General features: G+C 43.7%; 1 protein-coding gene across 2 annotated transcripts in view; it reads right to left on the reverse strand.

The window, feature by feature from the left end:
- taf1a (TATA box binding protein (TBP)-associated factor, RNA polymerase I, A) overlaps positions 1 to 16,433 on the reverse strand; it is a 61,499-nt gene that overhangs the window by 15,711 nt on the left and 29,355 nt on the right. For both annotated transcript variants that reach the window (XM_063055834.1, XM_063055833.1), the window contains 3 exons: positions 10,682 to 10,840; positions 3,301 to 3,367; positions 2,136 to 2,259 (listed from right to left, as the gene is read on the reverse strand). In XM_063055834.1, the coding sequence (XP_062911904.1) occupies positions 2,136 to 2,259; positions 3,301 to 3,367; positions 10,682 to 10,840 (350 nt within the window). The remainder of the gene's footprint in view (positions 1 to 2,135; positions 2,260 to 3,300; positions 3,368 to 10,681; positions 10,841 to 16,433) is intronic.

The following is a 16,433-nucleotide window of genomic DNA, read 5'->3' on the forward strand; positions in this document are numbered from 1 at the left end:
ATCTTGCTTAAAAAGTTGAAAAGAATGTTTCATCTTTAACTTTATGACATTTGGCGATCAGTTCATCTTCTACTCACTTTAACTATTCACAGCAAGAAATTTTGACCAGGGGTGCCCAAACTTTTGCATGCCACTGTAACTGCAGAAAAGGTTATCTTTTCGTCTGCGAGAATATGACATACAAGATCAACTGCCAATTATACTAATCCGTGCACAATATCACAAAATCTTTCATATTGTTGTTTTAACGGAAAAGATTAAGTTTATTTTTCAAAGCAGCTGGCAGGACATGACCCACCCAACCAACATACTTTTCGTCCCTCTTCCCTCCGGGACAAGGCCCAGGAGCTTGAAGACTCATACGGCCAGATTTGGGAACAGCTTCTTTCCAACTGTGATAAGACTGCTGAACGAATCCTGACCCGGATCTGGGCCGTACCCTCCAAATATCCGGACCTGCCTCTCGGTTTTTTTGCACTACCTTACTTTCCCTTTTCTATTTATGATTTATAATTTAAATTTTTAATATTTACTATCGATTTATACTCCAGGGAGCACGAAGAGCAGAATCAAACATCACTATGATTGTACACTCTAATATCAATTGTTTGGCGACAATAAAGTATAAAGTTTCACTGCTGCATTGAAGCTGTAGAATGCACTTGGCCAAAGCTGCAAAAGTAGTCACCTCAAATGTGTAATTTAATTAACACTAATAAAATAGTTACAATCATGCTCCTACTTATCTGGTCACATTTACAATAGTTAACCCTCTAAAAAATTTGCTTCCCTGTAATACTTCATCCATCAGAGTGAATGTCTTGTGTAGTTCATCTAAAATTCCTAACAATCACCCTATTTCTTTTCTGACCCTCTTCATCCACTGTTTACATAGATGTGCTGAAAGCCAAGGGTTGCAACAGCATATTACACAAGAATTTCAATTTTTGATTACTCAGGTTGGGTACCCCTTACCCAAAATTCCAAAATCGAAAAATCTTCAAAATCTGAATTTTTTTTGAGCTGGCATGACATGACAAATGGAAAATTCCACAAGGCACTAGGAAGATTCCCAGGCAATGCACAGATCTCTATAGATCAAACAGTTCTGAGAAGTGATCTCACACATCTAATGAACAGAAGTTAATGAAAAATAGAAAAACATTGCATAAAGTAGAAAATAAAGATATCGATTGTGTATTGAAAGAGTGGATCGTCAGCACTGGAAAAAAAACTAGCTCTACTTAACGGTATGCTGATCAAGAGATAAGCAGATCTCTTATGACAAAATGAAAATTGAAGGTAATTGTGAATATTCAGGTAGGTTGCAGAAATTGAACAAAAGGCAGAGCATTAATTTTTTTTAAGATTTGTGGTGATAAAGCACCTGCTGATCATGAAGCAGCAGAGAAATTCATTGATGAGTTTGCCAAGATTGCTGCTGATGAAAATCTAACATGCTGAAAGGCTGCATCAGTATGTATGTGTGAGACAAAGTCTGCTTACCAGTAGCACATAAATTCAGAGTCAGAAATGATGGCAATCACAAGTTATCTCATTATATATTCCAAAATGAGAAAAAATCCAAAATCCAAAAACCTTCCCACCCTAAGCATTTCAGATAAAGAGTACTTAACCTATATAAAACTCCTTTGGATTCTGAATCCCTTACTATGCTTACCCACAAATTGCACTCGATACTTAATTTAACTCATTTGAAATATCAGATGCTGGACACAACACGATGGAAGGTGACTCAAGAACAGAAATATATTTGATGTACAGCAAGTTTTTCCACAGATGGCAGACAGATTTTAGACAGAAGTTGAGGAAGGAGTGAATCATCTCAAAGTCAGCCTTCATATTACTACCCAGAGGGCAGAACTCACCCAGCAGGATTAGGTTCAAAACACTGATGAACCATCTCCAAAGATCTAGCACTTCAAGATTTCACACTTTTTAAGAAACAGATACAAGATCATTTGCAGCAATCAGGAAGTTTGTGTTTTTGATCTATTATTACTCTCTTAAGGCCCACAGCAGTGTCAATTATATGGCGATTTGCCAACTGAGAGAAGCTTGTTGACTGAACTGACTGAAGTGAAAAATACTTGATGTTTTGCAAATGTACATACTGGGCTATAGCTTTCTTCATTTGCTTCATTAAACATTTCCATGTGCTGCAGTCTTCTTTCCACGTGGGGAAATCCAGCAGACAGAAGAGAACACTGAGGCCTTCCTTATGATGACAACTTTTTTCTGAAAAGAACAAAAACTACATGAAGTAGGTTTGTGGTTGCACCCATGTTAGATTTCACTTAACAAGTTACATTCGGTATTGACTACTACCCGCTCTCTTACTCAGGTGATCAGGGCTTCAAGTCCTAGACACTTCAGTGCAGAGCAGACAGTGGCATAGCAAATAGTTTTGCTGCCTCACAGATCCAACAGCCCATGCCCAATCCTGATGTCTGGTGCTGTCTTTGGGAAGTTTGCATGTTCTCCCTGTGTGTTTTACCTCAGGAACTCCAGTTTCCTTCCACTTGTCAAAGGAGTGAGTTGGTTAACAACTTGTCTACTACAAATTTGCCCTGGAATGGGTGAGTGGGACAAAATCTGGGAGCAGTTGATGGATATAAGAAAGAGAAAAAAGTAAGGCAATGAATTGATGTGATTTCTCTTTGAGCCAGTATGGTCTTGATGGGCTGAATGCCTCCCTCTCCAACATCACAAGGAGAGGAGATATGAATATTAAAATTGAGCTATTTTACAAAATACTGAATTACAATATTCAAATAAGTTTCCTTAAAATATGAATGGACTTCAGGGAATCGAGTTATGAAAACCAGCGTAAAAGCAGAAAATCGTGTTAAATCAGATTTGTCATCTTCAGAAGGTTCTATGCTCAGGTTCTGTTACTATTCCATATTTTTTGCTGGGTGCTCTGGTCATCACCCTTTACTCAGACAACAGCATCTGAAGTAAGCCATCCTACTTTTGATTCATTTATCGTGAGTGGGACCGGACTGTACAAATGCCAGTTGTTATCCCTGGTAAATAACATTGACTGCATTTGAAAAATTACTCCCTGGCTGTATAATGCAATGCAGGATTTAGTGAATTTATAAAAATAGACCATTTCTGTACACAGAACATTTGAACAGTGATCAACATTGTAAGCTAAACCCCACTCCATTTGCACTATCCTGATAAATTGCCTCAGCCAATCCCACTTCAGCAGGTAATGCTCCGATGGTGTTTAATAACCACGAAGAGAGAAAAGATATGACGTCTACTTACTTGACTTCAGGAGCAGGGAATTAAATTCCAACATGAGTTCATGAGAAGGAACCAGATGATACAACACCTGGAAAGTCAACAAAAAACATTCAACAAACCTGTCAGTTTTGGCTTTTCATTGTGACTGAGAAAGGATGAGAAATCAAATAGATTTAGGTTGCAGGGAAGGGGAATGATGGAGAGACTAAAAACGAATGAATGTCTGATTTGTTAATAGCTTTGAGAGAATAAATGATTACTTCTCAATGAACATAGAACTCTATAGTCAATACACTTCACAGAAATGGCCAAATCCAATGAATGATCAGGAAAGGCAATAAACTGCTAGCTAGTCACTCAAGTAAATCATTCTGGTCCTTGGGTAAGGGATGTTCAGACAGAAAAGAAGTGGAGATATCGTGGGCTGGGTCATTCCCAGTGCTGTTCACTGCCTGAACTCACCAACCCCCTTACCCGATGACAGTATTTACCTTTGTGATTCCATGGGATCAATTGCCTCCAGGCCTGGATTCCTTGGCTGTCTTGTAAAGCCGAGTGGAGAGGGAGCCACAATATGGCCTGAATTTTACAGATTCTGAGGCCTTGAGTCCAGAACCCACTAATTATTATTTTTTTTAATTTTTTTTATTTTATGGCTGGTTACCCAATTAAACGCCTTTCAGGACATCCAATCTCTCAGGATCTTTGCTGTTGCATTCAGTAATGGTTCCAGTAATAGCGTTCTAAACACATGATGTAGATACTAGAAATCTTCAGCAATACACATGAAATGCTGGAGGAACTCAGCAAGAATAGATCGGGGGGAATAAACAACCAATATTGAGGCAGAGAGACAGGAACTGAGATGTGTCTCTGCCGCATCTTCTCTCAAGATGATGTTACGAGAATACACATAAAATTAAGACGTTTGCTGGCCTGGGCTAGCATCAGTGGCATCAGCAGTTGGTCTGCCACCTGCCCTCAGGGGAAGGAGAGATAAGGAACAATGGAGCAGCGTCTGGAGATGTGTAATGAAGGAACGGGGGAGAGAGAGAGCTGTCTGGAGCGGCTCCCCTCTTTGAACCTTGAACTGTTTGAAGTGATGGACAGGCGATACCCCAGCAGGGGGATAAAAAGGGACAGGTTCGCTAAGACAGACACACACGCCACCCGAGGTAACGAGACCCTGGAAGCGGTGCGCCTCTCACGAGTGGTGAGAAGTACCGGACAACGCACAGGGTGGAAAGGTACGATCAGCGGGAACCCGGTGTGTGTCCGCCCTTGCCTGGGTGCCGGGTTCACTGCAGAGGATCGACCGCATCTGGAGGAGGGGTCACAGTCGGTGACCTCAGGTGACATCACCAAGGACCCGCCCAAATGCTGTTTGTGAGCCATCCCGCTGGTCTGTGAGTGAAGCAGTGTTCTGAATGATCAGTTGTTCCTATTCTGTCTCTCTTCCCCCACCTTGTCCATCGCCATGGCAACGATTACTGCGAACTGAACTACAAACTGGACTGAACTTTGAGTCATTTTGAAATTGGTCATTTACCCCTAGACAACGATAGAGCTTGATTGATGCTGTTATCTTAATTCTGTGCACATGTGTGGTTATCATTGTTGAATTGTTGCATTTATTATCCTTTCGATTACTGTGTTGCTTGTTTCTTTAATAAAACTTTCTCAGTTCTAGTACTCCAGACTCCAACTGAGTGATCCATTTCTGCTGGTTTGGCAACCCAGTTACGGGGTACGTAACATAAGTGGGGTTCTCGTCCGCGATTTTGAACGCTAAATTTGGGACGGAGTAAATTGATTGGGTTAAAATTCCCGAAAGAAAGAAAAGACAAACAGCAGAAATGGAGGTTGAGGAATTTATAAAGGCGCCGACCTTGGAGGCATTAGAGGATGCCAGGAAATCGGAATTGATAGCTGTAGCCAAAAGGGTGAATCTTGCTAAGGTGAAGTCGACAATGAGGAGAGAGGAGATACACAGAGCTATTGTAGAGCACTATGTATCTAAAGGTGTGTTTCCCCAAGGTGAGCTGGGGGAGGTGTCTATTGAAAAACCTGCTGGAGACGCGGTACAGGTACAGCTTGAAAAACTGAGACTCGAGCACGAGTTCCGGGTACGACAGTTAGAACACGAAGAGAAGCAGTTAGAAAGGCAGGAGAGAGAGTTAGAAAGGCAGGAGAAACAGAGGGAAAGGGAATTTGAGCTGGAGAAGTTAAAGATAAGGGCCGAGCAGGGGCTCGTGCCGAACCAAGGTGGAGGGTTCCGGGCGACCCAGGAGGTAAGGCTGGTTCCCCCTTTTGACGATACCGATGTGGATCGGTACTTTCTCCACTTCGAAAAAGTAGCTATAAGTCAGGACTGGCCGAGGGATAAGTGGGTTGTTTTACTTCAGAGTGTACTGAAAGGGAAAGCCCAACAAGCTTACTCCGCTTTATCCGCGGAAGATGCCCAGAAGTATGAGGTGGTGAAGGAGGCCATCCTCAGGATTTATGAGTTGGTCCCGGAGGCATACCGGCAGAGGTTCCGGAATGCGAGGAAGCGGTGGGACCGCACGTATTTGGAGTTTGCTCGCGAGATGCAAACATATTGTGAGCGTTGGTGCGCCTCGAAAGGGGTAGAGGGGGATTATGACAGACTGCTGCAGCTGATTCTGATTGAGCAGTTTAAAGGTTGTGTCCCTGAGGGTATGAGACCCTACCTCGATGAGAAAGAGGCAGCCACGTTAGCCGCAACTGCTAAGTTAGCGGATGAGTATGCGTTGACGCATAAAATGAAGTTTGCCCCGAGTAAAGGCTACCAGAAGGGTAGCCAGGACGGAGGGGAGAGTCCGCCGGAAAAGTCAGAAAGTAAGCCGGGGACTAGTGAAAAGGATAAGGTGGACCGGGAGCAGTCTGGTCGGAAGTCTCCTGGGGTCGTCTGTTATAATTGTGGGAAAGTCGGACACTTTGCGTCCAGGTGCTTTGCCCCAAGGAAGGAGACGGGGAAAGGAAAAGCGGAAATTTTGAATGGCTGTATTGAGCTGTTAAGCGAACCGCTAGGGAAGGACAGGTCTGAAAAAGTCCAGGAAGGGCGCGAGAGGTTTATCTCGGCCGGACTGGTGTCAGTGAAGGAGAGGGTAAAACCAGTTCCAGTGCGGATCTGGAGAGACACGGGAGCGTGTCAGTCACTAATACTGAAGAGTGTATTAGAGCTCAGAGACCCAGACTGGGGAGGTAGAGGTCAAAGGTGTTGGGGAAGGGACAGAGTCAGTCCCTTTGCACCAGATACATTTACAGAGCAACCTGGTCTCTGGACTAGTCACGATCGGGGTGAGGTCCGAATTACCGATGAAAGACGTGGAAGTCTTGCTCGGTAATGACATCGCCGGAGGAATCGTGTTCCCAGTCGTGAGATTGACGGGTCAGCCTGCCAGCATGGAGGCCCCGCCCGCGATGGTGAATTTGGCTGAAACATTTCTGCCAACCTTGTATGAGACAGGGTGTAGTGAGATAAGAGGTAGTGAGGGAGCTGGGACGGACGTAGCAGTAGCCAGGAAAGAATTTGTGCAGACGCAGGAGCGAGACGAGGGGCTGATGGTTCTTGCCGAGACCGCTCTCTCTGACACAGCCTTGACAAGGGAACTAGTAGGCTATTGTGCGGATGAGGAAGTGCTAAGGAAGAAAGGGAAATCAAGGACAGTATCCGCAGATGAGGAGTGGGGGGTGGTGCAAAAGAGTTATGGGGATGAGGTTTTTAACATGGCCCACGAGGTACCCCCCGGTGGACATTTTGCGGTGCTGGAGGAAACAGTTGGTGGAATCATGAAAGAGATTTACCGGCTGCCCAGGGGGAAAAATGTTATTGATCATGACCGACGCGAACTGAGACGGTCACCGGTTTTTGATATGCTAACAAACCTGGTCGGTGTTAGCGTGGAAATCAATGAAGCTAGGGGCCCCCTGCTAAGAGGAAAAAACCATTTTGAAAAGATTAGGATGGGATCGGTCAGATGGGAGAAGGCTATTGTTTTGGCCAGGTCTACTGATAAGGTCTCTCCCTTAATCCCCGAAGGAGTAATTAAACGACTCGCACCCATGTGTTTGATTGTCCCGAGGAAATGCAAAGAACTGGGACGTTGGGTGATTGTGGTTACAATAGGGCGGCCAAGTAAACAACACCCATATTTTTTGAGTAATTCAGTGACTAAAGGGCTGATGAACACAGAGGTGTGTATTGGCAATTTAACACGGCTGTCTGAAGCCAGCTTGATAGTGAACCTTGAAAAAAATGAATTCGGCCACACGAAGATCACTTACCTGGGAATTGTGGTGACACAGGGGCAGCTGGCAGTGATGCAAGCTACAGTGCAGGCTATCGCTGACCTCCCAACCCCGACAGACAAGAGGGCCCTCAGAAGGCTCTTGGAGATGGTGGGGTACTGCAGGAAGTTTTGCAATAACTCTGCGGTCAATACCCGTCCCCCTCCTACTAAGCCCTTGCGAGAGAAAACTGAGTCGGAATGGGACGACCCTTGTTATTGTGGTCCGGGACAAAACCAAATGAGAGGTTACATTGGTCGCAATTCATCAGTGTTTTTGGCCACTATGAAGTTTGCTGAGTTGGAGCCTGGTCTAAGGGATTATTAATAACACGTGTAAAAGGAACAGAAAATGTGATGACTGTCTGTCAAGGTGTTGACAGCTTCAAATTCTCTGTATTAGCTAAATAACTGTTAAAGATGTATATTGTGTATGTATCAGATAATGTAGTCATGTTTGTAATTTTTACCTCCCGGTAAAAATCCTTAAAGGGGGGAAGTGTTACGAGAATACACATAAAATTAAGACGTTTGCTGGCCTGGGCTAGCATCAGTGGCATCAGCAGTTGGTCTGCCACCTGCCCTCAGGGGAAGGAGAGATAAGGAACAATGGAGCAGCGTCTGGAGATGTGTAATGAAGGAATGTGGGAGAGAGAGCTGTCTGGAGCGGCTCCCCCCTTTGAACCCTGAACTGTTTGAAGTGATGGACAGGCGATACCCCAGCAGGGGGATAAAAAGGGACAGGTTCGCTAAGACAGACACACACGCCACCCGAGGTAACGAGACCCTGGAAGCGGTGCGCCTCTCACGAGTGGTGAGAAGTACCGGACAACGCACAGGGTGGAAAGGTACGATCAGCGGGAACCCGGTGTGTGTCCGCCCTTGCCTGGGTGCCGGGTTCACTGCAGAGGATCGACCGCATCTGGAGGAGGGGTCACAGTCGGTGACCTCAGGTGACATCACCAAGGACCCGCCCAAATGCTGTTTGTGAGCCATCCCGCTGGTCTGTGAGTGAAGCAGTGTTCTGAATGATCAGTTGTTCCTATTCTGTCTCTCTTCCCCCACCTTGTCCATCGCCATGGCAACGATTACTGCGAACTGAACTACAAACTGGACTGAACTTTGAGTCATTTTGAAATTGGTCATTTACCCCTAGACAATGATAGAGCTTGATTGATGCTGTTATCTTAATTCTGTGCACATGTGTGGTTATCATTGTTGAATTGTTGCATTTATTATCCTTTCGATTACTGTGTTGCTTGTTTCTTTAATAAAACTTTCTTAGTTCTAGTACTCCAGACTCCAACTGAGTGATCCATTTCTGCTGGTTTGGCAACCCAGTTACGGGGTACGTAACAATGAGTCTTTCCAATGAAGAACACAAGATGTCCTCATTTTTCATTTCCACTGCAATAGATGCTGCCCTCTCCCACATCCCTCCCATTTCCCGCATATTTATCCTCACCCCATTCTCCTGCCGTCACAACAAGGATAGGGTTCCCATTTTCCTTGCCTCCCTCCCCCAGAGCCTCCATATCCAGCACATCATTCTCCATAACTTGTGCCATCTCCAACAGGATCCTACCACCAAGCACATCTTTCCCTACACGGTCCAATTTCAGTAGGGACTGCTCTCCAGGTGACTCCCTTGTTCTCTCATCCCTTCCCACTGATCTCCCTCCTCACACTTGTCCCTGCAAGCATGACAATTGCAGCACCTGCTCCTCCCTCGCCACTTCACCTCAGAGTCTGTCACAAGGGCATCTGACGCTCCCAGTGCAACCTCCTCTACATTGTGAGACTCAATGCATAATGGGACTCCACTTCACTCTGTCTGCCACAAAAGGAAACTACCCATTTCAATTCAACTTCCCATCTGACATGCCTATCCATGTCTTCCTTTACTGCCATGAAAAGGCCAAACTCAGTTTGGAGGAGCAACACCTCATATTCTATCTGGGCAGCCTCCAACCTGATGGCACAAACATCAATTTCTCTAACGTCTGGTAACTTCTCCCCCTTCCTCCTTTTTTTCCCCCCCATTCCCATTCTGATTACCTTTTAACCCATTATCTTCTCCTCACCTGCCCATCACCTCCCTCTGGTTTCCCTCCTCCTTCCCTTTCTTCCTTGATCTATGTCCTCTCCAATTAGATTCATTCTTCTTTAGCCCTTTACCTCTTACACCTACCACCTCCCAGCTTCTTACTTCATCTCCCTCCCCCACCTTATTTTGGCTTCTGAGCCCCCTGAATTTCCAGTCTTAATGAAGGTCTGAGCCTGAGAAATCAACCGTTTATTCCCCTCCATAGATGCTGCCTGATCTGATGAGTTCCTCCAATATTCTGCATGTGTTGCTCAGTAACAGAGTTGCATCTGACCTGCACGTTGATGCTGATCTGTGAGATGCAACAGGTGAGCACAAAGTTTGGACATTAATGACCAATGCATTCTTGTTAGCTGATGGTTCTTTAAGGAACTGCCAACTACATCCTGGCCCAATTAATCCAGCTGGCTTCAAATGCGGGCCTTCTAACACTGGCACAAGGAGACACAATAGTAAACCTCCAAAACTGAACAGGTGAACTATTTTAAGTAAATCCTAATTGTTAAAACAAAGGTAGCTTTACTGACCTGTTTTAACTTGTATATACAAGAACATTCAGTCAGTGCTTGTAGTCCAAATAGGTCTATTGTCAATCTAAATCACCAAGTGGAGACCACCCCCCCCCACCCCAATTCACAATCCTAGGACTTAAATTTTGCAGAATTTCTTGTTCTGTATGAACTTATCATTCCACACACAAGAGTAAAGAACTACAAGCGATCATCCCTGTCCTGTCCTCTATTGCCGATGTAGTGGCCAGAGCTCTGAATGCAAGTAGAAGAGGCTAAAGACAGTGCTTAAAAGTTCACAGGCAAGTACTGTACATGGAAGAACAGAAGACAGCATTGACTCAACACAAAACCTGTGACAAAGGACATATTGTTTCTATGCCAGAAGAGAACAAACTCAAGAGTACAATCTAGAGGTAAAATAAATCACTGCTAATATTGAACTACAGCAAAGACTTTGGATACACGACTCTTACCCTCAGTACTTTCAACAGCTTCTTAGGTGAGCTATCGTGTCTCTTCAGGAACTCGTATAAATATACATGAGCATTTGGATTTGGAGGGAATCTGCTGTCATAAGCATAATCATTCAGCACTTTTAGGGCTTCCTCAAATCCATCATAGAAGTCAAGCAGCTGAAATAAAAAGCAACATGTTATTGAGTGTTTATGAATAATGCAGTTTCTGTAGATATTCAATTCCAAGTAAAGGTACATCAGCCAAATGTCAGCTCATGAACATTTCATAATTGTTCCTGACAAGGTAACATTCACCTAACCAGTTGAGTAATCTGGTTCTGTTTGTGATGTAAAAGTGTTGCATATTTGGAAGGGAGACAGCCTACACTGAATATTCGACATCTCATAAAAGAACAATCAAGGTTGAGAATCTGTCAAAGAGATGGAGAGCAGAGACTCACCAGAGAGAAAGTTCAAACAAACATCTCAAAATCAGGGATACATTTTCTCATGATTGTCGAACAAAATTAAATTACTCTTGGATAGTGCAAACATTTAGCTGGCTACCCAAAGTGGTGTTGCAGTAGATTGAACTAGTTGGTTAAAAGTGATCAGCTTTTTGAACTTGACATCCAAAGGGCTGATCAACCCAAAGGTACATGGTCCATCAGATCACAATAAAGCTGGCCAAACCCCTGTCAAAGTTGAATTTATTGTCATATGCACAAGCACACACGGGTGCAATGAGAAAAATTGCTTTCAGCCGCATCACAGGCTCATCATCAGATACACAACAATCACAAGAATAAGCATAAGTTATGCACATTTTTTTTTAAACAAGAAACAATTAGAATAAATGAACATAAAGTCCATTGTACTGAGAAGTAGACATCATGTTACTATACTGAGATAGTGATTAAGGTTGTGCAGATTGAAGCAAATAATTCAATGGAAATGGTTAATTAGAGGTCAGTCAATATTACTTGTTCTTTGGCTTAACCCTACACTAAAATAAAACAAAAATGTCTTCCCCATTTTCTATTTTGCTAGGCTGACATAGAAGAAAGATGGACAAATTTATTGATAATGAAAATCTAAAACAACTGTAGATGCTGGAAATCCAAATTAAAACCAAAATGCTGGGAAGACTCAGCAATTACAGAGCTTCTTTAAAAAAAGAAACACAGTTAATGTTACAGGTCCAAGACCCTTCATTAACTCAAGACAAAATTCAGAAAGTTAGGTAGGAAGCTGAGAAGTAGGACCTCCAGGGTAGTAATCTCAGAATTGCTGCCTATGTCATGTGCTAGCGAGCGCGAGAATAGCACGATCAGGCATATTAATGCGTGGCTGAGAGACTGGTGTAGGGAGCAGGGTTTCAGATTCCTGAATCACTGGGGCCTCTTCTGGGGGAGATACAACCTGTACAAAAAGGACAGGTTACACCTGAACCCAAAGGGGTCCAATAACCTAGCGGGCACATTTAATAGAGCTGTTAGGGAGGGTTTAAACTAATTTGGCAGGGGGATGGGAACCAGAGTGATAGGATTGAGGAAGGGGAAAACAGAAATAAATCAAAGATAGCATGCAACAGAGATTATAGAAAGAACAGGAAGGAGATGAGGCTTAAACAAAGCCAGTGGCATCAGTTACAGGGCAATAGAGGTGTGGTGCACTTAAAACAGAAAGCAACAAATACTGGACTGAGAGTGTTGTATTTGAATGCACGCAGCATAAAGAATAAAATGGACGATCTTGAAATTCAGCTACAGATTGGCAAATATGACGTTGTGGCCATCTCTGAAACTTAACTAAAGGATGGCTGCCATTGGGAGCTGAAGGTCCAAAGATATACGGTAGATAAGATATCAGAAAGATAAGTTAGTAGGCAAATGGGGTGGTGTGGCTCTGTGTACAAGAAATAATATTAAATCATTAGAAAGAGATGATATGGGATTGAAGGTATAGAGTCTCTATGGGTTGTGTTAAGAAATGGCAAGGGTAAAAGGACCCTAATGGTAGTTGCATACAGGCCTCCAAACAGCAACCGGGATGTGGATTACAAATTTCAGTAGGAGATAGAAAAGGCATGTCAGAAAGGCAATGTCATGTTAATCACTGGGGATTTTAACATGAAAGTGGATTTGGAAAACCAGGCCAGTACTGGACCTGAAGAGAGAGAATTTGTAGAATGTCTAAGGGATGGGTTTTTGGAACAGCTTGTGGTCGAGCCCACTAGAGGATTCGCTGTGCTGGATTGGGTGTTGTGCAGTGATCCGGAGGTGATAAGAGAGCTTAAGGTTAAGGAATCCTTAGGGAATAGTAATCCAATATGATCGAGTTCACATTGAAATTTGAGAGGGAAAAAAATCCAATGTGTCAGTATTTCATATTTCAGTGGAATAAACGAAATTACAATGGCATGAGAGGCTGTGTACATACATCTATTGATGCTTCTGGACACATCTTCAGTGATGTTCCTGGAATCATCAGGTGTTTCAGGTCTTTCAACATCATACAACCTCCTCCAGGTGACCCAGCCGGGGCTGATCAGACCCCAGCTTGTGTCCAGGTGGCTAGCTACAGTGGAATAAAGGAAATTACAATGGCATGAGAGGGAACTGGCCGAAGTTGGCTGGAAAGGCACATTTGCAAGGACAGCAGAGCAGCAATGGCCGGAATTTCTGCAAAAAACTGAGGGAAGTGCATAACAGATATATTCCATATATGAAGAAATTTTCAAAGGGAAGAAGGACACTACCATGAAGTCAGAGCCAAAGTAAAAGCAAAAGAGAGGGCATATATGGAAGCCAGAGCTAGTGGGAAGATAGAGGATGAGGAAGCTTTTAAAAACTTGCAGGAGGAAACTCAGAAGGTCATTAGGAAGGAAAACATGAATTATGAAAGGAAGCTGGCAACTAATATCAAAGAAGATACTAAAAGGGTCTAAAGTATATAAAGGGTAAAAGAGAGTTGAGGTTAGATATACGACCAATAGAAAATGACACTGGAGATATTGCAATGAGGGACACAGAGATGGCAGAGGAAATGAATGAGTATTTTTCATTTTCTTTACAGTGGAAGACATTTGCAGCATACTGGACATTCAAGAGTGTCAGGGAAGTGAAGTAACTATATACTACTAAAAATCTCATGCTCTGTTTGTCTGTTTGTGACCTCCAATTAGCACAAACAGTGCATTACAGCGGCACTATTTTTGGCTAAATTGACTTAAAATGCGCTAACTTACAGAATGCAGGCAAAGTTCAGGGTTATATATTCATATAAAATTGCTCACTCGCCAAAATCAACAGCCCCACTTTCACCCGAGAGCCGATGTCAGCCATGATGGAAACCGCGACGCGACACCATGACGCATGCGCACGGCCAGCCTCAGAAGCGACTCACGACACTCACAGCAGTGACACCAACCGGAGCAAAAGGGCAAAGCAGTTCTATTTCGAGCGGTCACATTTTGCTAATCACCATCAGCATGTGCAGGATTGGGACAGATCAAACTGAGATCCATCGATAAGAAATAATTAAGTCTTATTGTAATGACGTACATCAAGACACCCATCAAACCCTTTGCTGCAGTCAAAGGACAGCGTTGACTATATCACGTCCATTAGGAGAGTGTCAACCACATCATCAAGAGTAATCAGCATCCTGGAGGTTTTGGTGTTACTGCTTCGTGTCTTCTTTCCAGCATTAGGGTAAGAAAAATACGGTCAGCCTAATTATGCCGCATGGACAGAGAAGGGGGACGTTATGTCAAACGATGACACCAAACATCGTCGGGAGGCAGCAAGGAGAGGGAGAAGACAAGAACCCAGGGCCACACAACTCCAGGATCAAAGAATCAGGACAAAAAAGATGAGAGAAGAAGAGACAGAGCAGGAGAGGCATGCACGTCTCCAAAATGACAACAGGCACAGGAGGAGGAGAGATGAAGAGACAAAGCAGCTGAGAAATGCACGTCTCCAGGATTAGAGAGAAAACAAACAGAAGAGATGAAGAGACGGGCGAAATGAAAGGACTGCACGTCTCCAGAATGACAAAAACAGGCACAGGAGGAGGAGAGAGGAAGAGACACAGAGAAATGCACATCCCCAAGATCAGAGACAAAGAATAAACAGTAGAAGAGATGAAGAGACGGCAGATGAAAGGACTGCTCGTCTCCAGAATGACAACGAGAGGCACAAGGGTGGCAGATCAACCAGAAATGATGCCATCAAAAGTGTCCGTCATTAAATGAGGAGGAGCTATATTTGCCTTGCCACGCGTCGTTCATCTTTAATAAACTGAGGTTTTCCTCTTCAATTTCCAAAGCAAAGTGATACCAATAGCATTAAGAAAAATTTAATGGTCATTCTAGTCACATCAGTCTGCACTACCCTTCTCTCAAAGGGTGCCCCAACTGGTCACCCCGTTGTCTAGATACAGTGAAAATTACGACTGAGAAGGTGCTCAGGAAGCTTAATGGTCTGAGGGTGGATAAATCTCCTGCAGCTGATGGAATGCACCCTTCAGTTCTGAAAGAAGTAGCTGGAGAAATTGCAGAGGGATTAACAATGATCTTTCAAGAATCGATAGATTCTGGCATTGTACTGGATGACTGAAAATTGCAAATGTTACTCTGCTATTTAAGAAGGGTGGGGGGCAGCAGAAAGGAAATCATAGACCTGTTAGCCTGACATCGGTGGTTGGGAAGTTGTTGCAATCGATTGTTAGGGATGAGGTTACGGAGTACCTGGAGGCACATGACAAGATAGGCCAAAGCCAGCATGGTTTCCTGAAAGGAAAATCCTGTCTGACTAACCTACTGCAATTTTTGAGGAAATTACAAGCAACGTAGACAAAGGAGATATAGTAGACGTGGTGTACTTGGATTTTCAGAAGGCCTTTGACTACGTGCCGCACATGAGGCTGCTTAGCAAGATAAGAGCCCATGGAATTACAGGGAAGTTACTAGCATGGGTGGAGCATTGGCTGGTCGGCAGAAAACAGAGTGGGAATAAAGGGATCCTATTCTGGCTGGCTGGCAGTTACCAGAGGAGTTCCACAGGGGTCAGTGTTGGGACTGCTGCTTTTTACGATGTATGTCAAAGATTTGGACTATGGGATTAATGGATTTGTGGCTAAATTTGCTGAAGATACAAAGATAGGTGGAGGAGCAGATAGTGTTGAGGAAACAGAGCTTGAGATAGTTTAGGGGAATGGGAAAAGAAGTGGCAAATGAAATACAATGTTGGAAAGTGTATGGTCATGCACTTTGGTGGAAGAAATAAACAGGCAGACTATTAGTTAGATGGGGAGAGAATTCAAAATGCAGAGATGCAAAGGGACTTGGCAGTCCTTGTGCAAGATACCCTAAAGGTTAACCTCAGGGTGAGTGGGTTGTGAAGGCGGCGAATGCAATGTTGGCATTCATTCCTAGAGGTATAGAATATAAGAGCAAGGATGTGATGTTGAGGCTCTATAAGGCACTTGTGAAACCATACTTACAGAGTATTGTGTGCAGTTTTGGGCTCCTTATTTCAGAAAGGATATACTGACATTGGAGTGGGTTCAGAGAAGGTTCGCAAGAGTGATTCCAAGAATGAAAGGGTTACCGTATGAGGAACATCTGGCAGCTCTTGAGCTGTATTCCCTGGAGTTCAGGAGAATGAGGGGGATCCCATAGAAATATTCCGAACGTTAAAAGGTTCCAAACAGATTAGATATGGCAAAGTTATTTCCCATGGTATGGGAGTCTTGGACAAGATGG

This window comes from Mobula hypostoma, chromosome 8 (assembly GCF_963921235.1).
Source record: "Mobula hypostoma chromosome 8, sMobHyp1.1, whole genome shotgun sequence".
Taxonomy (NCBI): Eukaryota; Metazoa; Chordata; class Chondrichthyes; order Myliobatiformes; family Myliobatidae; genus Mobula; species Mobula hypostoma.